The sequence below is a fragment of the Prionailurus bengalensis genome, chromosome B2 (genome assembly GCF_016509475.1).
Source record: "Prionailurus bengalensis isolate Pbe53 chromosome B2, Fcat_Pben_1.1_paternal_pri, whole genome shotgun sequence".
Taxonomy (NCBI): domain Eukaryota; kingdom Metazoa; phylum Chordata; class Mammalia; order Carnivora; family Felidae; genus Prionailurus; species Prionailurus bengalensis.
This window is the reverse complement of record NC_057349.1, coordinates 62,017,445-62,041,170: the sequence shown is the minus strand read 5'-3', so window position 1 is coordinate 62,041,170 and position 23,726 is coordinate 62,017,445. Positions and strand designations below refer to the sequence as shown.

At 35.5% G+C, this 23,726-nt stretch overlaps 1 protein-coding gene across 3 annotated transcripts in view; it reads right to left on the bottom strand.

Moving 5' to 3' along the window:
• Nucleotides 1–23,726, bottom strand: part of ADGRB3 (adhesion G protein-coupled receptor B3) — a 732,453-nt gene that overhangs the window by 322,414 nt on the left and 386,313 nt on the right. For all 3 annotated transcript variants that reach the window (XM_043591727.1, XM_043591726.1, XM_043591728.1), the window contains 2 exons: nucleotides 22,262–22,330; nucleotides 18,699–18,807 (listed from right to left, as the gene is read on the bottom strand). In XM_043591727.1, coding sequence (XP_043447662.1) covers nucleotides 18,699–18,807; nucleotides 22,262–22,330 — 178 coding nt within the window. The remainder of the gene's footprint in view (nucleotides 1–18,698; nucleotides 18,808–22,261; nucleotides 22,331–23,726) is intronic.

Genomic DNA, 23,726 nt, shown 5'->3' with positions numbered 1-23,726 from the left:
ACACATGCTCTCAGTATTATTTCTAGAGCTAGAACATGTCTTAAAACCCTACCCTTCCCTCCATCTTCATTCCAATACCCTCTAGAAACCACCAGAATCTCTAACCCAAATGAATTCAAGAGTTGCCTAACTGGCCTTCTTGGTTCTATTCTTTTCCCCTGAATTTATTCTCTCAGAAACCAGAGTTATCTTTTAAAAAATATAAATGAGATCATGTTGTTCCCTTTCTTGAAATAATTCAATGGCTTGCCAGTGTTTTTGGAATAAAATCTAAATCTTATACAATGGCCTACAAGGCCCTGCATGGGTTGGCTTCTCTCTCTGCAGTCACATTATACATGGCTGCTTGTTTACTGACCCAGATCAAGTGGTACAGGTCTTTTCTTTTCCACCACAGGGTTTTTCCTTTCTAACGAGAACATTATTTTCTATTCTTATCCTTGAGTCTCTGCTAACTTGGTCTGTTTTAACTGCCCTAGCTAAAGAAATTCACCACCACCCCTTCCTTGCCATTGCTCTCTATTATATCATCCTGTTTATTTTCTGTATGGCCCTGCTCACAGTTAAAAATTGTCTAGATCATGTAGACTTGTTTATTGTCTGTTTTTTTTTATATTAGATTATAAGCTCAAAAAGAAAAGGCATTTTCTCTATTTATCATTGTATGAAAGGATCCTAACATACAGTAGGTCTGACACAAGTCCTCACATATTTTTTTATTTTTAATGAATTTAATTTTATTTTTAATGAATAAGGTCTACCAAAGACTCAATACAAGGAAATAGGGTACAATGTGATCACTTTGTGCCCTGGAGACAAAAAAAAAAAAGATCTAGTTTTCCAATTACTTTGTGATCTTTGGCATGATATTTAATTGCTCTTCAGTTTGACCATCTGTAAAAATCAATAGCCTTTCATGAGGATTAGTTGAAGGCAGTTGGTTCATTCCCTGTACATAGTAAGACACAATATATGCCAATTCCCTTTTGTCCTTTATCTCAACTATTCTCTGCCTTGGGTAAAATATGGTAGAAGATCCAAAATTAAGAAAAGACAAAATCCTGACACAGAAAGAGATTACAAGGGAGACAAGAGATTACAATAAGACATTTATTTCACATAAATATCTTAAATATGAGCCAAATAGGTAATAAGAATGTTTCCTCTGAACTCCAAACCTGTCTACTGAACTACTCAATTCACTGTCTTCAGGAATCTTAAATGTAGCATATCTGAAGCTTAACTCTTGATTTCTACTCATCCAGCATATAAATATGCTTTCAGTATGTAGTCTTCCCCATATCTATAAAGGGGACCTCCATCCCACCCTTTCCCCGAGACAGAAAATGGGAAGTTATCCTTGACGTGTTCATATTTTCATCCCCAGAATCTCCTTCATCATTGTGCTTGCTGTTTCTCTTCCAAAACACATCTTAAAGTTGTCTTTTCATCTCAACTATCTCTACTTTGACTGCTACACAATAATCCATCAAGTCTTTAAATTAAAAAAGTCACTATATTCATTGCTCATTCTTGTGCCACTTTACACACTGCAGTGAGAGTATTTCTGAAGCAGAGTTGAATCATTTTACTCCCCAGGGAGTTCCCATTACACTTGTATAAAATACAAAATCTCTCCAGGGTCTCCATGACCTGGTATTTGACTTTCTCTTCAATGTTATTGCATGACTTGTCCCATTTACAACTACTCTCCAATCACAGTTGCATTCTTTCATTTCATACCAACCCCTGCCTTGGTTAATTGTTATTCAACATCAAGTCTTGGCTGAATGCCAAGAAGAACTTTCTAGCACTGAGCAACTACTACCCCCATATCTAAGTTGGAAATCTTGATTAGTCTCTATTCATATCATTTACCACAACTTAAATACATCTATGAATTTATTTATTTATCTATATGCATTTTGGTTTTAAAAGTTTTTATTTTCCATTTTTCCCTATATAATAATATAAATTATATCTTCATTCATCTAATAAGATTTAAAAAAATAAACTTATTTATTTATTTTGAGAGACAGAGAGCAGGGAGGGACAGAGAAAGAGGGAGAGCGAATCTCAAGCAGGCTCTGCACTGCCAGCACAGAGCCTGATGAGGGGCTCAAACTCCTAAACCATGAGATCATGACCTGAGCTGAATGAAGAGTCAGATGCTTAACTGACTGAGCCATCCAGATGCCCCATTTATCTAATAAGTTTTATATTTAAAAACCTATTATCTCTGACTTCACTCATATGAGGACTTTAAGAGACCAAATAGATGAACATAAGGGAAGGGAAACAAAAATAATATAAAAACAGGGAGGGGGACAAAACAGAAGAGACTCATAAATATGGAGAACAAACAGAGGGTTACTGGAGGGGTGGTGGGAGGGGGGATGGGCTAAATGGGTAAGCGGCACTAAGGAGTCCACTCCTGAAATCACTGTTGCACTATATGCTAACTAATTTGGATATAAATTTAAAAAAATACAATTAAAAAAAACTTAATATCTTCCCTACTAGAATGTAACCTCCATAAGGACAAAAACCAGATATATTTGGCTCATCTTTTTGTGCCCAGAGGATAACTGGTATTTGGCAGGCACTTAATAACTATTGATTTGATATAATGAAAGAAGAAATGAAGAGCAAAAGACTAATTTTAACTGGGGAGGGGGTACTGGGCAAGGTTTAGCACATGACTCTAAAATAATATAAGAACAAAGAGGTGATTTCAAGTTGTTTGTAGAATTTTGGCCACTTCATCTTATCAAAAGGAAACCATGAGCCTTATGCCTTTTTCAAAATAAGAACTGAGGTTAGACATGTGTGCCTCACCAAATTTAATTTTTTGAAGAAAAAGGAGGAACAAATAGCAGTAACAAGAGACCATCTACTGAGCAGTTAAGTGCCAGCAATAGTGTGTTACCTCACTTGGCCCCTTGACACACTCTGAACTAAGTACAGTCAATCCCATTTTGCAGACTAGTTTTGGATCATTATGTTGCAAAAATGTTCTTTAGTCCTAATGGCATGATGGTAAAGATTCATGAGTTCACAATCTAAACTAAACAAACTAAAGAATGACTGGTGGAAAAAAGGTCTTACATGAGCTCTATATTTGTAAACATCATTTCTTTCCTGTAAGTTCAGAAAACATTTTGGTCTTTGGATCTTAAAACCAAAAAACAAAAAAACAAAACAAAAAATCCCTAAACAATAATTTACACCTCCTCTCCATACACATGCATGCACAAACACACAAAAATACACACCCTGGGATTAAACTGAGTGCTCTGTTTCACTATAACTTACATGTAGTTTAAAAAGGCATACCAGTTACAATTTTCTTTCATCTATGTGGTTGAAATTATACTACACAATATATTTACCTTTAAGAAATTTACACAGTAAATAATTGTATTCCATATTTCTAATATGCTACGATATTTTTGAAATATTATGGATTTTTAGAATAATTTTAAAGACATTAGAGGTTACCTTAATTAGTAAGAATATTATTATATTTTAGAAAAAAATTTTAAAAAGGAAGGAGTTAGGCAAAGTTAATTAATTGGGCAGAGAGTTTGGGGAAAGTAAAAGGAGACTATCTAGAAAAAAGAGAGGTAATGATTGATGCTACCAAATAACAAAGACAGATTCTTCAAAAAGAGGAAAGTTCATATTCCAAAAAGTAATAAAGTAGCCCAAGTGGGTGTTGAAGTTAATTATTAAAACATTTTGTAGTGGCAAAGAAAAATTTTTAGCATCTTTGTCTAAATTAATATCCTTCTATATTCCTACTGCATTTTAGAGCCCTATTTCAATGTATCAGGCTTTGATTTCAGAATATATATATATGGATATATACCAATTATCCAATATAAACTATTCCCTTATGAATTATTTAGTCCCTACAACTATAACATTCTATTTTGTAGTTATTAGCTAAACCTTAAATAAAATATTATCCTGTATATAGTTATATATTCTTTAAAGCTTGTTACTATTGGTACTCAATTTAGTTTAACTTCTATTAAAAAGCATCTTCAGGGGCGCCTGGGTGGCGCAGTCGGTTAAGCGTCCGACTTCAGCCAGGTCACGATCTCGCGGTCCGTGAGTTCGAGCCCCGCGTCAGGCTCTGGGCTGATGGCTCAGAGCCTGGAGCCTGTTTCCGATTCTGTGTCTCCCTCTCTGTCTGCCCCTCCCCCATTCATGCTCTGTCTCTCTCTGTCCCAAAAATAAATAAACGTTGAAAAAAAATTAAAAAAAAAAAAAGCATCTTCATACTTTGATCTAACTTAAAGCAAAACAAAACAAAACAAAACAAACAACAACACTACTTTTCCCCTAAGCCCAGAGTATAAATTTTAATAGTGTCTAAAACAACTGCATATCAGATTTGAACACTGACAAATATTTTAGAATATACACACACAACCACACCCACTCACACCTGCTCTCTCAAATTCACATGTCACAAACCAAATCAGAAGATCATATTGAAGAAAACACATTGAACTAGCCACATAAGTAGTTCTATTTCTAAAGTTAAAACTCTTCATATGAAATATTTAAGTAGGCAAGAAAAGCAGAAAAATAGTTTTTTCTGTTCAGAAGCCAGTATTCTAATGACAAAGAGAATAATTCACTTGTAAATTCAGAGTATATAATTCTGCTACAGAATTATTTGACGCATCTATAGGGATAATTGATGCAGTTTTGTAGACTACAGGTGATGTATTACATGTTAAGGAGAAGACATTATAAAAGTAAAGCAGAAAAGATTCCTGTGTGTTAACTGGATCTGACTAATGACTAATAAGAACGAGGAAGAGAAGAGTAGCTTCTTAAGATAGAGAAGTGCAAATACTATTGAAATGTTTGTTGGGTCTTTAGAATCATCACACTACAAAGACAATTGGGTAAGAAACTCATTTTAAAATAGGCAAAGCACAAATATATTTTTAGGTTTAATTATATTATCTGCCTAGAAGTCTGGGATCCTGGTCTGCTTTGTGAAATACTAGTGAGATTAGAAAAAACAAACAGAAACACAGGGTATTAAATGTAGGTAAGAACTTCAGCAGTTCCCTAGAGGGACAGTCTGTGGCTACTGGAGGTGGAGGGACAACCCACACACCCAGTAAGGTGCAGAGCCCATATTTCGCCCTGTATTTGTTCACTACCAACTACCAAGGGCCTAGTACATACCAGGTGCTAAATATATGTTATGTTTAATATTTACAATAACACTTTAGGGAAGATATTATTATCTACACTTTAGAAAGGAGCCTACTGAGGGATTCAGAGATGAAATAACTTGCAGAATATCCGATTGTTGTGGTTTAGTCAAGGTTTGCAGCCAAATCTAGCTCCAAAGCCAGTATATTTTCCTAGATACAAAATTGGATCCCTGTTAGCATTGACATCAAGTCACCAGTGTTTAATATGAGTCATATTTTTCAGGTGTCAGATTCAGATGAGAACTTAAATAAGTTTACTCTTTAGCAAAAGAAGCAATGGAGAAGGGGAATAATTTAGCACAGAATTCCTGGTATAACCAAATAAAATAAGACTTTTGAAAAAGTGAAACCATAAGAGTAGAAAAAAATAAAACTTGTTAAAAGGGAATTGGTGCCTCTTTTCTCTTCACTAGTTATTGTTACAGAGGCAGACTACTATTGCCATAGAGAAAAGCAGTTATTGCCATAGTGACAGTTAAAATGGAATTGTTTTTTGTACTCACACAAATTCGCAGCCACATCCTTCTAATTCAGTTGAATAGCAAAACCAGAAAGAAGGCATCAGTATGCTAATTTTAGCAATATCAAATCCTTATTGCATAAAGCAATGGAGACTAGAGGTATTATAGCATTCAAGTTTTGATTTTAGTTGGCTTTAAATTTTATGTTTCTATTCTGGCCTGTAAGTGCCTACCAGATTCTGAAGGAATTAACTTCTAACAGAAGAATGCAGTCACACTGCGAAGATTTATCATCCCAACATGTTTTACATACAGCATTCTCCAGGGAGCTAGGGAGCCATGTGGCCCTTGTGTTAATCCCATCTCTAAAAGCCTTTCCCTAGTTGGAGTTTTTTTCTGGGTCTCTTGAACTGAGGCAAGGCACTGATTCCTTTACACAAAACTCCTCTTCATAGCTTCCCTAGGATACAGAATCCACAAACAACTTCTTTGCAAAAACTCATGTTCTTTATAGGGAATAATTAAAGAAAACTCAGACCCAAAATGTTTGTGGTTAAGTTTATGTGTCAACCTATGAGAAACCCATGAATTCTCAATCTATATTCTCACCAGAAGTCTTAAATTTTGAAATTGTGTATCTCCATTCAGGACAGCTTTCACAAACCATGGCCAATAATATACCAAGATTTATCATAAAAGTATGTATCTTCACCATCTGTGTTACGTGTATTTCATCCTTGAGGCTTTGAACTCTTTCTCATAAGTATACATACGTAGGGAGGAGTCAATATTTCATCTCCTTTTCCTATTCATATACCAGTACTGCTGAGAAGTACTGTGCATTCTATGTTGTATATTTCCATCTGAAATTCATGTGACCTTATTAGTTTTCCTCAGATCATGAGGATTTTCCCAGTAAATATAAAATCCAAAAGAAATGATATGCCTTAGAGCCAAAGAGTTGGTCTTTATCTAGACATTCTCACTAGACAGTTACTGAAAGAATGGAGACTGAATGAGTAACAGGTTCAAAAAATTTTCACTGGCTTAGAAATGTCATAAAAGATTCATTTAAGGTATAATCATATATCCTTTAAAATGTGTAATTAGCCAGAAAACAATTTTTAAATTCCTAATAAAGTAGATATATATGAAAAATATCACTACAAAAGATAATAAAGGTCAGGAGTCGTTTTACCTTGACATAAAAATACAGAATACATGAGTAAGATTTCCCCAGAGTCATATCAAAACTACAGTGAAGTTCTTTATATAAAGAAGTAGGTTAGAGTGTGGTTGGCTGAGCAAGATAATGAAACGAATCTTTAACTTTCAATTACAAAGATGCAAAGGGATAAAAATGCACTGACTCTGAATGGAAAGCACTGATGTAGGAAAAATTGTGTGGGTGCCCTTAGCATTGTGGCAGCAAGGTTGTTAGGAGTAAATAGTACCATGAATATTTGTGAAAGCATTAATTTGGGAAGTGCTATATAATTAATGCAAGGGATACCTTACCAAATGTTTTTTTTGGAAAGCCTGAGGAATAAAAGGAGATAAAACAAAGACATTTTTGTACATATTGTACTCAAATGGTACTTCTGTAAAGAGTTCCTTAGAATAACAGCCACTGTCTGATACTAGGGAATTTTAATTAGAATATATATTCAAGTAATATATATGTAAGAAAGTAAGAAAAAAGGCTTTCTAAAGTAACAACATGTAGACCCTATTCTTTCTCAACTGTATTTAAACTGGGATAAGAAGCAAAAGCTGATAAAGATCTGGAGACGAAATGAGAAATTCACAGCAGAGCAGTAGTTAGAATGAGGCTTAGGAGCTGGCATAATACAGGAATAATGGGGAGAAAGTTTAGGGCATCTAGGTTACTGGAAATGAAAAATAATGGCTATTAACAGTGCTTTCTAAGTTCAAGATTTTTAAAGACAATAATCATTATTTAATGACTACATCAATAATTGTGTCCTTAAGTAGGCTGTATAAAACAGATTAGATAAGCCTAAAATATTATGTAAAGATATTCACTCCAGTTATGTTCTAAAAGAACACAGGCCTACTGATAACATGCAACACCATGATATGATGTCTATTTTCTATGTCACAGTCCAGGGTTGTAACCAAGGTACTAGTACTACTGAAAATAACATTTTTTTAAGTTGTAGAAACAAAGGTGCTTTTCAGAGACATTTCTACCTGGATACTTTATTTTTTATTAAAAAACACTTTTACTAATAAAAAGAAAAAAAACAAACCTTAAACAATACTTTATGTAGAATGGAGCTGACAAGTTTATGGCTGGACTTGGTTGACCCCTAAACATTCTTCCATTCTTGAGCTTCCATGACTTTATAGAGAGAAGAAGAAACACAAAAATGATAGGGAGAGTAGAATTTATTTCATTTGATAACTGGCAGCTCAATCTGAGTTATAGCTTTAAAAAGACACTTTAAGGAACAATTTCATTCTAGCTTCTGTCCAGGGATTCAAGGGGTGGTATGAAGACAGAAGACTGATAGCTTCACAGGGTAAAATTTCTTAAACTCCAGGAGCAAGGATATGTGTCGGACTCAAAAACAAGAATATATAAAACATAAACAGTGTCGTGACTATAGTTAACAATAGTGTATTATATATTTGAAAGTTGCTAAAAGTAGATCCTAAAAGTTCTCATTCCAAGAAAAAATTTGTAACTAAGTGTGCTGATAAATATTAACTAGACTTATTGTGTTATCATCTCATAACATATACAATTATCAAATCACTAGTGTGTACACTGAAGTTAATACAATGTTATATGTCAATTACATCCTAATAAAAATTTTAAAAAGAATAAGAAGAGAAAAAATAAATAAACCAAGACAAGCTTAAATGTCTCTAAACTTTGGAGACATTTAAATGGTTGCCAGAGTAGGTTTTGACTTTTCTTTATAGGATACAGATTTAAACATAAATCTGTTTTATTTTTGTAGCTGAGTTCTTGGAAATGTAGTGGAGACATTTTCTTGAACCCTCCCCTCCTTTCACATCCTGTTTCTAACCATTAGTACATTCTGTAAGATCAGGCTTTAAAATACCTCCAGCATCTGATCTCTTGTCACTATTTCCACTAGCATCCAGTCTAAGCCACTGAGCTCTCTCATCTGGCCCACTGCAATAAATGCCCAATAAAAGCCTCTTTATATCCAGTCCTACCCTACTATGGTCTGTTAGTCTGTTTTATTATTATTATTATTATTATTATTATTATTATTATTTTGAGAGAGAGAGAGAGAGAGAGGGAGAGAGAGAGAGAAGAGGGACAGAGAGAGAGAGAGAGGAAGAGAGAGAATCCCTAGCAGGCTCTGCACTGTCAGCACAGAACTCAACACAAGGATTGATTCCATGAACCTTGAGATCATGACCTGGGCTGAAATCAAGAGTCAGATGCTCGACTGACTAAGCCACTCAGGCACCCCTGGTCTGTGTGTTTCCACTCCATAGTTAGAATGATCAGGTCATGTTTCTGTCCACATCTTTTAATGGTTTTTCATCTCATTAAGACCTATATTCATATGCCTTCCACAAGCTGGCTCTCCACTCCTTTCCTGACTTCATTTCCTCTCCCGCACCCCACTCAGCCACTCCACCACCAGCTCCTTTAATGCCTCTAACATATCGGGCACATGGATACATGAATACCTTGTACTTGTTCTGCTTGAAATGTTTTGACCCCACATATCACCGTGTTTCATGCTCTCAAGGCATTCAGGTCTGTATTCAAATATCGCTACTTTGATTAGAGGTCTTCTCTGAGCATCCTGCCGAAAATGACTCTTCTCTTCATGCTCTATCCCTTTAACATAATGGATTACTGTATTTCTTTTCATATCACTTATAACCACTGGGCATGTTAGATGGTACTTGTCTGACATCTGTCTCTGCTATAAAACATAAGTTTCATGAGAGCAAGAGTGTTGTCTGATTTGTTCCCTGAGAAATTCTCAGAACATAGAACAGAACATGGCATGTATTGGTTGAATAGATGTCTAAGACCCCTTAAGCCAAATAAATCTGTGAATCATTAGCAGTCTATTATAATGACATTAGGAAGCACCTAAAATAGAGTTCTCAGTTGGGTGGAAAGGAGCCCTTAAGCAGTATGTCCCGCTTGATACTAGAGGGGTCTGATATGGGCTGTCTCAATAACCTCCCCAGCGCTTCCATTCCCAGCCACTCGGAATAAACAGATCATAGGAAATACTCTCAGATAATTTCTATTAAATGAGAAGTAATCAAAGAACACACAGTGCTGCATATCATTCCAAGTCATAGTTCAAAACAGTGTTTGAACTATTTATTTTCTCAAGGGAGCCAGTATGCTAGTACCATTTTAAAAAGAAAAGACAAAAAGAGGTGAAAAAAAAAGCCAAGTATTTTTAGTTTTTCCTTTGTGATCTACATAAAGACACACTACTTGCTTCACGTGTCTAGCAAGAAAGAGCGATAAAAAGCCAGAAAGAAGGCGAGGTAGAATCTGACGCTTTCAGACTCAAGTCTAGCAGACTGAACCAACATTAGGTGCTACAGATAACAAGCAAAAAAAGATGGTGAATTGTGTGTTGCTCAGGCTTGGTGTCAACTGACTGCAAATGTCTGATTTTTAAAGAAAGAAAGTTAAACAAGCGATGGAGATGTATGAACCACAAACCCAAGCAGTAATGGCAAGAAAAATAAGGCTAGAAATGGGAAGCCACTTTATTTTGTAATTCATCGTCAGATTGAAGGTTGGTTTTTCAACTGAATATAAGATATTCTACCAAAGAAATGATTAAATTTACCAGTGAGTGTAAGAAATAACATAGATGTGATGTTGATGAGACAGCATTGCAGAGAGAAAAGAGATGTCACAATTGTATTATGCCACTCTTCAGATTGAATTTAGATTCAATTTCAGAAAATATCAAGTGTGAATGTTCATTCTGAAAAGCCCAGTATTTCATGTTTCTAAACCAAGAATAGACAGTGATATTTAGCTTGGCAAAGAAAAATGTCTTAACTTTAATGTTTTCAAGACACTGGCCTTACTGGATTACTGGGAAAGAACTGAAACTATACTCTCCAGACTCATATCTCTTAGGGTTTGTATATAGGGGCAACTTTTGAAATTCCTTACAGCTAATAATTAGAACATTCTTTATTTTGAAATATTATTAGCCTAAAAATACTCCCTTTTTATCTAATACTGTCAACTTTGAATAGTTCCTAAGGAACAGTTGTGAGACAGTAGTTAGTGGGTGTCTCAACATTCATCTATGCCAAGTAAATCCTTCGAGATAATTGTATCAAAATGCCAAGGTTGTAATCCATTGAAAGCAGCTAAAGAGTTCAGAAATTTAGAGCCTGTTCATTGTGTCTGCACTTTTCCTGGAAAACTTTTAAGTTATATCATCAGCGATCACATGAGATTTTTCTTAACTCTTAATACTCTGATCTTGATTAGCAATTGATACTAACTGGAGTTCATTTTGAAATATTCTCTCTTCTATTAATTACAGGTCACTGATCTTATTCTGCCCTATCTGGGATTCTTTGTACCTACTACCTCTGACTATTCTGACTCTGACACCTGCTATGATTATGCTTTTTTTCCTCAGCATTTATTTTTGTTCTGTAACTTACATCAACCTTCTAGTATAACATCTAAATTTTATTTGAACACAAAATATATTTATTAATCTGGCTTACTACTGTAAATACTTGTTTTTTCAGGTAATAATTTATCCTAAAGGGCACTCCATAGCCATATACAGGGAACTTTAATTGATATATAATTGACATAAAACATTGTAGTAGCTTCAGGTGTACATAATTATTTGATATCTCGTAATAAATTTTTCAGTATCCACATGTAACTACATGTAAACACATGTAGTTATAAGTTTTTTGTTTTTAATAAAGGCATCACCTTATATCTTTCCTTTCTTACTACTGTCTTGATAGTTGAAAGAAAGTTTTATCGCTTCAGCTGTTACTTTTATGCAGTTTATTTTCACATGCATACCATAAATTTGACTTCTCTACTAAAGCCCAAGGCCACATTTCATTTTTTCACTTGAGGGTTACACCTGCATCTATACATTAATATGTGAAAGACACTCAAATATCTGTTGGATAAATATAATCTCAATTACTCCTTTCTTTCTGACACCTTAAGGTATGAAATATTATCATTTGTACCTCAGAGTCTCAATTCATAACCATGATTTGGTTTCTATTCTCACTACCACTAACTCAAGTCTTCATTATCTCTTGCATGGATTGTAAAAGGCATTCCAATTTTCATGTTTAAAGTTTTTCTCAGTCAAAAAATAATCCTATTTCTGCTCTAACATAATGTCTTACCAAGCACAGTTCTCATCAGTTCAAGCTTTGGTTAGCTCCCTGTTGTCTTTAGAATTTAGAACTATCCTACACCATGTCTCCGCATGCTTCTCCAATTTTATTTCATTTTTCTTTACTTCCATGCATACGTGTTTTTATCAACATAAACCACTTATCTGCTAAGTACAATCTCAACTCTGACAACTCTATACTATTTTTGCTAAAAGACTGTTCTGGAATGGAAGCATCTCCTTGCCACTCACTCTTTTCATGTTGAACTCTCAACAATCCAGTCATTCTTCAAAATCTACACTAAATGCTTCCTTCTCTGAGTTTTCTAGATCCTTAAAAGAGAACAACATCTCTTATAAGGGATCTCTGTGCATTTGTTTTGTATGACGCATACCAAAGTGTATTTTATTTATTTATGTAATTCTTTTATGTCCAAAATGAGGCTGCAATCCCTTTGTAGGCCAGAAGATTAGTAATTTATAAACAGGGAAGGTTTTGCTTATACTAAGAGGTAATTTTCTTTTGATTTTAACGAATAGAATCAGTGGGCTAGCACTATGTAACACATCACCAATCTTCCTTGAATTCAATTTGATGAGTACAATTCAAGTTCTTTCTTTTTTAATTTTTCTAAATGTTTATTTATTTTTGAGAGAGAGAGAGAGAGAGAGAGAGAGAGAGAGAATGAGCGGGCAAGGGGCAGAGAGAGACAAGGACACAGAATCCAAAGCAGGCTCCAGGCTCTGAGCTGTCAGCACAGAGCCCGACAAGCTGCTTGAACTCATGAACTGCAAGATCATGACCTGAGCTGAAGTCGGATGCTTAACCAACTGAGCCACCCCAGGTGCCCCTATACAATTCAAGTTCTAAGTCCAAAACTAAAACAATTAGCTTCTAAAGAATAGTTTATTCTTACCAATACATAAAGTAAATATATGCTACCTGAAGTTATTGTGGAAAATTGATGGCTAAAAGCATAATAATAATAATAATAATAATAATAATAAACCTCATTTTGCTAAAGGTTTAGACAAGTTTTCAGAATGATGGAAATCCATGCACATGCCCCATGGCTCTAATTATGTGAGATCATGAACTGAGCTGAAATCAAGAGTCAGATTGTAACCTACTGAGCCACCCAGGTGCCCCATATCTCATACATTCTATTCTGCCTTTGGAACAGCAAACAGCTAGCCCTCAAATAATGTACTTTTCCCCCCTTTCAGTGCTTCACCTTCTTTGTTTTATGTTACTGCCTCCAAAAAATCTAAATATTTCTGAATCATGAGTCTGATTGCTATCCTTTGATTCTATTTTATACTCTAACAAACATAAAAATGGTAAAAGAATGAACAGTTTCAAGAAAGAGTGGTTAGCAAGGCACAGAGGAGATGAAGGTTGAAATATGGGAGGAGATTTAATTTGGCGATTGGGAGTTTCCAGAAAGCTTTTCTGAAAAGAAGTTTCAGGGAAGTGATAAGGGAAACACTGAGCTGCAAGGGATTGAAGAGAAAATATTTACAGAGGAAAAACAAAAAGTATTTTAAACAACTCTTCAAAGAATATTTTTGTTGAAGAAAACTAACTTTAACTCCTATTGGATAATATTAAGATATAGTCCCTCTGATCTAATTGACAACAATCATATTTTAAAAAATACATAGACAACTTGTCTTTTACTGAAACAAAAACCTATACCTATACAGCATATTTAGACCATTTAGAATACAGTTTTGCAACAAAAGACCTATTGCTAATTGGAATATCTGTGCACCATATCGATTTTTCATATTTATTCATTCAGATATTCATTATATAATTATATAAGCTACTAGTAAGTGTTCATTAACTTTCACTTATTATAATTATCATGTCTATTTTGAATGTCACATTCATATGTGAATATGACAAATAAATATTCTATTTAAGCTCAATTATTTTATAAGTATATTAGCTTGTTTAACATCTTTGTTCATAGAATATATTTTTCAAGCTTTGTATTAAACTTTTAAGTCTTTTGATAAACTGATCAAAGCCATGGGCCTGCTCCCTCCAAAAATAAACATGCATGCATTTATACCAAAATGTTCACGGATTTTTACCATATAATAGCATTTCATTTATCAACAACTGATATAGATAGGGACATTTTTCAGGAAAAAGAAACTTCAAAATTTTTCATTAGAACTAATTTTGAAGAAAATCTTTCCAAGAAATGTCACCCATTTTCTTTCTATCTTAACCAGATTATAGGAACTTTTATCTTGATGAATAAAGGCCATGATTTTAGACATAAATTATTACACTAAGTTTTCAAACTAATGTTCTCAAAGGGGAGGAAAGAGTTTGTTCCTATATGACAGGTTCCATACTCTGCTATATTCTTTCAGTACAGCTTTGTCTTTATTATTTCAGCCTTTCAGCTTTTTTTTTTTTTATTTTTTTTAACGTTTATTTATTTTTTGGGGACAGAGAGAGACAGAGCATGAACGGGGGAGGGGCAGAGAGAGAGGGAGACACAGAATCGGAAACAGGCTCCAGGCTCTGAGCCATCAGCCCAGAGCCTGACGCGGGGCTCGAACTCACGGACCGCGAGATCGTGACCTGGCTGAAGTCGGACGCTTAACCGACTGCGCCACCCAGGCACCCAGCCTTTCAGCTTTTATATTTAGTTGGACGCTTAACCGACTGCACCACCCAGCCTTTCAGCTTTTATATTTACTACGTATGTGCCTCTAATAGCACTGTCTCTGCTTCCAGCTCATTTTACCTAACCTGAGAACCAGAAAACAGAATTCTGAAACTATATTCAAAGTTTAAATACAATAGGCTATCAGCAAGGTTCTGAGACACTCTTATTACACTGTATAGTCTTTATGATATTTATTTTTGGCTTTTCAACTCTGTCTCTCTTCAGGAACGTATCTATAGCCCAGAAAAGTGAGGTGGCTATGTATGTGGGCTTTCTGGAAAAAAAAAACAATCTCTTTAAAAGATATGATGATCTCTTATGGTTCTTTAAGTAGTCCTAATCCAACATACCCTGAAGAAAATGGCCCTAAGGAATAAGCAACCTTTCTTAGTTACCTATTCTCTATTTATTACTCACAAGCTGTGGGTACATGTGCGTTTATATGTGCACACACAAGAGTGTGTATGTGCATTGAATGTGTGTGTACGTGTGTGTATGCTCAGTATAATGAGCTCCATGTTGGGTAATTAATATTTGGACTTAGGATGTAAGACAAATGAATGACAACTCATACATTTCACACTTTGCTACTGTAAATTATTCTCTATGTGTGTCCTTCTCCAAATCATTGGATATATAAGACAAAACAGTGTCATCATATTTTATATATATTAGCATCAAATTGGATAACATGAAGAACATGTAGAGTAAGTAACTATTATCTATATTATCCAATTTGATACTTGTGGATTGTGATGGTTCATTTTATGTATTAATATCACTGGGCTAACGGATGCCCAGATAACTGGCAGAACATTATTTCAGGATGTATCTATGAGGGTATTAATGGAAGAGATTAGCATTTGAATCAGTAGACTGAGTAAAGAAGATCTGCCTCACCAATGCAGGCAGGCATCATGTGATCCACTGAGAGCTGAATAGAACGAAAAAGGCAAAGGATGAATGCTCTTTGCTTGAGGAGAGGCATCCATCTTCTCCTGCCCTGGCACATTGGTGCTCCTGGTTCTTGGACTTTCAGGTTTGGACTGGAACTACCTAATCAGCTTTCCTGGCCTCCAGCTTTCAGACAACAGATGGCGGGTCTTCTCAGCCTCCATAATTGTATAAGCCAATATCCCCAAAATAAATCTCTTTCTGTATACCTACTTATATCTTAGGGGCTCTGTTTTTCTGGAGAACCTGACTAATATATGCATACACTTTGGAAAAATTCCAAAATATTATTGAGAATAACCTTCTAGTCATCAAACTACAATAAAACAGTCTCTGGGCTAGTATTGGGAGGAAATCAATAATAAATAAGATCTCTTTTAGCTAGTATAATAATGTTATACAGAATATAACCTTTTTAAAAAAATGTAATTAATTCCACATAAATGACCAGAAGGCCAAATCATACTGTTCTTATACAAGATTAAAGACAGTACAGGACAATACTGGCTTTATTTGCAGTACTTAATTGCTTTGGGTTACTATGCTTAAGACACTTTTTAAGTTTAGTGATGGTAAAGGAAGTAGCCGAACCTATATAACAGAATCTTAATGCAAAAAATAATACACAAAGTTTTCAAATATGTAATTTTGGTAAGTCAAAAGACAGGTAAAGAGTAATAAGTGTTAGGGGCGCCTAGGTGGCTCAGTCGGCTAGGTGTCTGGCTTCGGGTCATGACGTGAGGGTCATGATCTAGGGGTTCCTGAGTTTGAGCCCCGTGTCGGGCTCTGTGCTGACAGTTCAGAGCCTGGAGCCTGCTTTGAATTCTGTGTCTCCCTCTCTCTCTGCCCCTCCCCTGCTCATGCTCTGTCTCTCCCTCTCTCTCAAAGATGGATAAACTTTAAAAAAAAAATTAAAAAGAGTAATAAGTGTTCATAAATCATTTAATCTCCATAGTCAATTATACTAGTACTATAAAAAAAAATTCATTCTGTTATTCAGTGTCCTTTAAGTCTGAATCTAAGTTTACTAGACTCTGAGATTGGCATTGCTTCTATTATAGGTTTTTCCAAACTGAACAAATGCCATGTATCAATCTGATACTTTTAACGAGCAATGCCTTTAAGAATTAGATGTTAACATTTACAAAAAAAGAATTAAAGAAACAATACCTCTGTGTGTTTTCCGCTTAGTTTTTCTTGCAAATGACTTTGAGAATGGGCTAATTTGCCAGAGCAGATTTCACGGGTCCCCCTTGCCACAGAAGTCAGGAATCTCTTTGGAGAATGGCTCCACCTTGAATGACCAGCATCTCCAGAATCTCTCTAGTTCTTCCTTCTATGTGCCCAAAAACCCAGAACCCGATACACTATCCCTTTTCCTACAGGGTTGATCTTTCCTCTCTTTGTTCAGCCACTTTTGGAATAGACATTTAATTTGGACTTTTTCCGATTTCTGAATTTATCCTACAACAAACATACTATTTTTGGTCCCTTTTTCTTCTCATCACTCATTGCTTAGAACAAGGGACAGTTCACTCCATTTCTGAGCCAGAACAAGCTGCTAAACCCCTACTCAGATGATAAATCTGGGCCCTCAAACTGACTCAGAAAGCGTATTAAGACATAATCTAACCGTAAGGCCTTACACTGCATGAAGATGGTATATGGGCATGGAAATGGCTCCTTTAAGGAATTGCATAGGCCTTCCTCAACTAAATAATATTACCAGTAATTAGCTATTATCCACTACAATTTGAGGTTATCCTGATGGAAAATATCTTAGGATCATACAAGTCCCTATAGGGCTAAAGTACCTTCAGAAGAAATCAAGTGTAAAGTAAACCAGCAAAATCCTTATTCATATATATATATATATATATATATATATATATATATATGAATGATACATATATCTTATATACATGTGTGTGTTTGTGTGACCTCTACTAGTTGTACTCCCCTAGTTAATCCCTCTACCAAGTTAGGTGTCTTCCTGATCCAGAAACTAAAAATTAAATATACCATGAATAAGAATCTGAGGTAAGATATGTTTATTTAAACACATAATTATCTACATCTCAGTGGTCTTTATGTGAAGACTACTAAAGCATGACAAATGACAGAAAGTCTGAATCACAGCAATATTATGAGAGGAAGCTTTAAAGAAATGAGAAAACTGTAAACCTATATCAACTCAATGTGTACAATATTTAAGAATACTGTTTCTTTGCTCTTGCCGTTTTTTTGTTTTTTTCACTATAGAGAGTGATCTGCCATTTGGTTAGCATAACTGCTGTTGGCTCAAGGTAATTGTTACACCATGAAAGTGTGTGCAGGTTTTGCTTCTCTGTGTAATTCTTCCCTATTAGAGACAATTTAAAAGCAGCTAAAGGGTCTGGCATCACAGAATCCACTACAGAGGGACCTGACAGATCCACTGTGTCCTAGAAGTTACTCAGAAAAACTGCAGCAGCACCAACAGCACCATGACCTTGATCCTTACAGGTATTCCACAACCCATGCTGATTCACTACTTCATTGGGACAGCTAGCTAAAAAGTAACCTGGCATCCTCATCAACAACGTATGAAGATTACGAAGACTCACTTTTTTAACAAAACACACAATATGTATTATGTATTTTCAACATTAGGTTGGATAGCAATGAATATTTGGCAATTGGAAGAAAAGGACACATAATCTCCTTTATGTATACATGTACAGATAAACACAAGGTAAACGCTATATATGAACCCATGCAAATGTGTGTCCATCTGTGTATAATGTATATGCGTACATTACACTAAAAATCATACACCAAGTATCCATAACACATTACTTACATATACCTGAAGATATGAGCAATGGATATTACACTTAGAAATGTATGGCTCAGATACTTGCAATTATTTTTTATTTCAGTAAGATTTTGGGAAACAATCTTATTTCTTACCTACATTTCCAGTCATTAAGTATGAATTCTGAAAGTCCATCATCCCCATTCCAACAATGTGTATAAAATCTTCAATCACCTGCATTAATTCTATAGAGCCAGGATAAATCTACAAAAATAAGCAAGGGTTAGAAGGAATAAAAAGTCTATATAGTAGAATATGTAACAGGAATAACAAAAACTACATAATGAGGTCATAAATGAACTCTGTTTTACTTGAAGAAAATTCTGCACCTGGCAACAGTTGTGTTTTTGAACCACGGGCTGAGAATGATACCAGGTGTCACACGGCAAGAGCTTCGACAGTGATATGATGCAGTGATTAATCTCCCATAAGTCTAAGGAAACTAAAAATATCTAACAGATTGTATACTTGGAAATTGTCTGTCCTTACTTTTGATGGGATCTTTTCCTCACCTAATTATGACATAGAACAAACACTGAAATCTTGAGGCTTTTTGCCTTTTTTTACTTAGCATCTATATGATGGACATTGGAAGAAAACACAATTATTATTGTCATCGTGAAGATGTTTACAAACTATTAAGTTCATTCAGTCTTGGGAGGGGCATTCACTTCCATAGCTGTAATAGCCATGATATGAATAGCAATGTTAGCAATAATTTCAGGATCATGATAATAGTGCTAGTGTTGGTGCTTCCCTTGTATATATACAAAGCAAACCCAACACCATGCCACCTCACGCATTGCAAACAGAGGAGTTTTTCTCCTAAACAATCTGATTCTGGAAATAGTTCATAATGTGTAGGAAGTGAAGGCCATTTAAAAAAAGGTCATATGACTGTTAGTATGCGTAACCCCTAATGCTTATAAAGTCAGCCTGCATTATATAACCACATTAGAGCAGAAAAGTCTTTTGAAGTTAGGTTCATTTCTTTTAGCCATTCAGTACCACTGCCACTTCTAAGCATGAAAAAATTAAGTGGATTAGATTTGTAGTGGCTTTATCTTTGCAAAGCCTAGTGCAGAAGGGTAAGAGACAGTCTGATTAGCAGAGAAACATACAGTCAGAGCTAGAAGGGGACCAGAGTAGGAGGAAGACACATTGGGCAGGAAGAAGAGCAGGTGTGGTGTGTAAAGTCGACTGTGCCTAGCTAAAATGCAGATACTGAGGGTGCATAGTATAGTCACCCACATATATTTGAAGACAAGAACAATGGCTATGACACTTAGAAATCTGTGGCATAGATACTTGTAAATTTTTTAATATTGGAAACATTTGGGGGGAGATGTTCTTTCTTAACTAGTTTCCAATCATTAAATATGAATTCTAAGAGTTCATCATCGTCATTCCAAAAATCTGCATGAAATTTCCATCAGCTCCAAGCTTTCTGCTACTACTATATTTTTTCTACTATTTTTGTGTAGGTGTATATGAGTGTGTGTCATGTAAGGTAAACACAAATTTAAAATAAGAAGCTGCTTATTATTAAATTCTCCCTGCTGAAAATGAGAGACTCCCTCTCCCAGCCCCACATCTTTCATTCGCTTTCTTAAAGCATTTGCTTTTGAAAACTAATAATTGATAAATTCTTTCTCTGTCTCTTTGAAATGTATTTAAATGTTTTTAAAAAGCTAAATAGACTCTTACCAGCTTAAAGACCCAGGGATGTCTTTCAGAGAGAGACAGAGGTGATAACAAATAAGACAGGGCCTCTGTCTCAGTTTCTATGTAAATGTAACTTCAGCAGGCACCTTGCTCTAAGTTGTAAAACTACCTTCATGAAGATAGAAAAAGTTTATTTTTTCTTTCTTTGGATAAAGCCAGTTAACTAGCAAGTGGTCACCCCAATTACCAGGTAAATTTGAGATGAACTATGTGTGACAAATGGAGTCCAACCTTTGTGCCACCAACCTGGAGTCTCATTTCCCACGTGGCTGCATTTGAAGGAATACCTTTTAGTAAAAGCTACAAAATAGTTTTTTTTTAAGCTTCAAATAGTTACCTTTAAAAAGTCATTAAAGAGTATCACTACTGAAGAATTTAAAAATAAGGACATAGCTAACTCAAAATCACAAGTAAATAGATGGATTATGGATTCAGGATTTTCCATTGAAGAGAAGTTGTGCTACCATTCATTATTTGTTCAAGTCGGGACCTCACAATAAATAATGTGATCCAATGAATTGCAGTCTTGTTTTTAAAAGGGTATTATATATTTGTTCTAAATATAGCCATAATTAATAGTCTCCAGCATTCTGGAAGGATGTGCTTAGTCTCTGCAGCTGTATTCTAGGGAAAGACACTATTTCCTTACAGTGAGTGAATGAGGCTCTCCTCTAGAAGAAAGCCAAGGACAAATATATAATTCAAACTAGCAGAAAAAGATAAATTCAGGGTCTTAAACTAAGGAGTGATCTTTTTTTTTTCTTATGGCCAGAAGCACAGAATTTGTACCTGATAATGAGCTAGACCCACACTGGACTATTTTTAGAGTCCCTATCATACAGGAATAAAGGGCATGCTTTGCTCCTGAAGGCCCAGAAGATGATTATAAGGGGAGAAAGGGATAGATGGCTCACTTGAATCTCAGTAAATATTCTTATTTTCAAGATCACATTGTTTTCTTGGAGTTAGCAAAAGTCAATCAGAAAACTTAAATAATTCAAATAGTCAAATTAAATCTCCACAGTATTTTTAAAAACATGTTTATCTTCCCTTTCTTAACCTCTAACCCACTTATTTTTGTAATTTAGAAAAAAAGTGTTATTAACCACACATAAATCAGTATAGCACAAATGGCTTTGAAAGGCATTTTAAAACACTAATTAAATCAATAGGGTCACTTGCTACACTGATCATGCATGGCAGAAAGAGAAAAAAAGCAGAATACAAATTCTCTTATGATAACTCATTTTTACAACTCTTGGCTTTGAATCCAAATGCACATCTGCATGTCTGATCCAGACTCTACATAGTGCTATAGTAAATGTAAATGATTTTCCTTGTCAATACCCCCAGTTTGGTTTGTAATATGTGCTTTTGGACTTGCTCTTTCTCCCATAGTCTGTAGATAGGACAGACTATGGTTGGTAAGGCATATAGTTATTATGTACTGATGCCTCAACGTTACAAATTACTCAAACCTGTCCAGTGTTTTCACATTCATAATACTCATTCCATTAATTGTTAGGATAGAAGAGATCACTTATTTTCTCTAAAATTAGTATAACACAACTTAGGATGACTTCTAAGTGTCTAATCAAAGTCTCCTTTTATGTTCTGGGAACAGAAAACCATTAGTTTCTTCACATATTTAAAAAAAAAATTAACGTTTATTTATTATTGAGAGACCGAGAGACTCAGAGCATGAGCAAGGGAGGGGTAGAGAGAACAGAGACACAGAAGGTGAAGTAGGCTCCAGGCTCTGAGCTGTCAGCACAGAGTCTGACGCGGGGCTCGAACTCACAAACTGTGAGATCATGACCTGAGCCAAAGTGGGTCGCCCAACAACTGAGCCACCCAGGCGGCCCTCTTCACATATTTTTAAAGCTTTCTTTAGTCAACTCTGTTTTAGGTTTTGAAACAGCTCCAATCTTACCTGTTGTGCATCCTCCCATTTTTCCTTGTTTTCTTCATCTAGAAGGTTGCTAACTATTTGAAAGAAGTTCTGCAAATTAAATTAGATAAAGGATTTAATGTTACATGAGAGAATACACTTTTCAAAAACAACCATTCGAACTGATTATGTGGTAAGGATGTACACACTTTGCCGTATTGTTTCATGACCCTAACATATTCTAGAAGAGCTCAGAGGGCCATTTCTCAGCACCATACTTCTGGGATTTCTATGTAACTTCACATATATACCTCGGAAGACAACAGAATAGGTAAATTACTTATGTTTACCTATAATTATTTCTTCTATTACAGTCTTTATATTGTATTCTGTCTTACCATCAGATAATTATTCCTCACAAGTAAGTTTTCCTCCTTCGGCAGTGAAAATCCCTGTGTGTGTCTAGTTACAAGTTATCCAGTTAACTGTGAACCATGATTGCTAGTTCCACTGCTGTTTTGAAGAACACTGTAGTGAAGACACAGACTGTGGGCAAGGCTGAAGTGTGTGACAGGCTTCCTCATTTGGATCCGGCCTTGCCCTTCTGGGCTATTTTTCTTTGGCTTTTATCACTACGTTACTGCAAAGATCACATGGACTTTTCCAAGTACCTAGCAGATAGCACACAGTAAGTGCTCAAGAAATCCTAGCTATTTCAAATAATTATTCTTTATGCTACATTTTGCCAGCAAGCCAAAATGGAAGAATTGGAAGACACCATAGCACATTCCTATTCAAGCGCCAAATTCTTGCCATCACCTTTCTGGCCTAACTGCTGAAGACCTACTGGTTTTCCCTTGTCTAGCTGTACCCCCAGTGAGTTTGTGGTTTTCCCTTTCTGTGCAGAGAGGACATTTGGGCACTCACTTTTTATTTCTCTCCTAAACAAGGGCAGAGACCAGGGCTCTGTTCAGTTCATCGATATTAGTGCCCATTTCACACGTGAGGGATCTCTCGCAGAGAGAGACCTCCCTATCCTCCCACATGCACTGTGTCTTCCGAACACAGGAGCCAGGAGAGGAAGACCAGAGCGCCTGTTGAAAATGAATAGTGACTTGGGGTCACAGGAACCTTAGAAGTGCAAAGTGAAGCCATGACATTTATCTTAAGCTACACGGACAGTGGTCCCTTGGCTGTGTCTTCAGAGCCCATCTCTTCTGCCTGCTTTGTATGTAATTTAGCAGGAGCACTGCCTCATACTGATACATCAGCTCAGGGCAGGACTCCCTTGAGGGGGAAATAATCGACATTTTTTTTAGCCTTAGCAGCCTTCCTCTCTATTTGAATAAAGAGGTATTTATTCAAATTCCAAATAAAGTCACCTGGGTGTTTTTGTAAGAAAAACAAAGCTGCTTCATTTCCTCTTCTCTTGTGTTTTGAAGCTGTGAGTATCTATATTTAAATGCCTTATTTGTGCTATTTATTTTAATAGTTCCTGGTAATCACA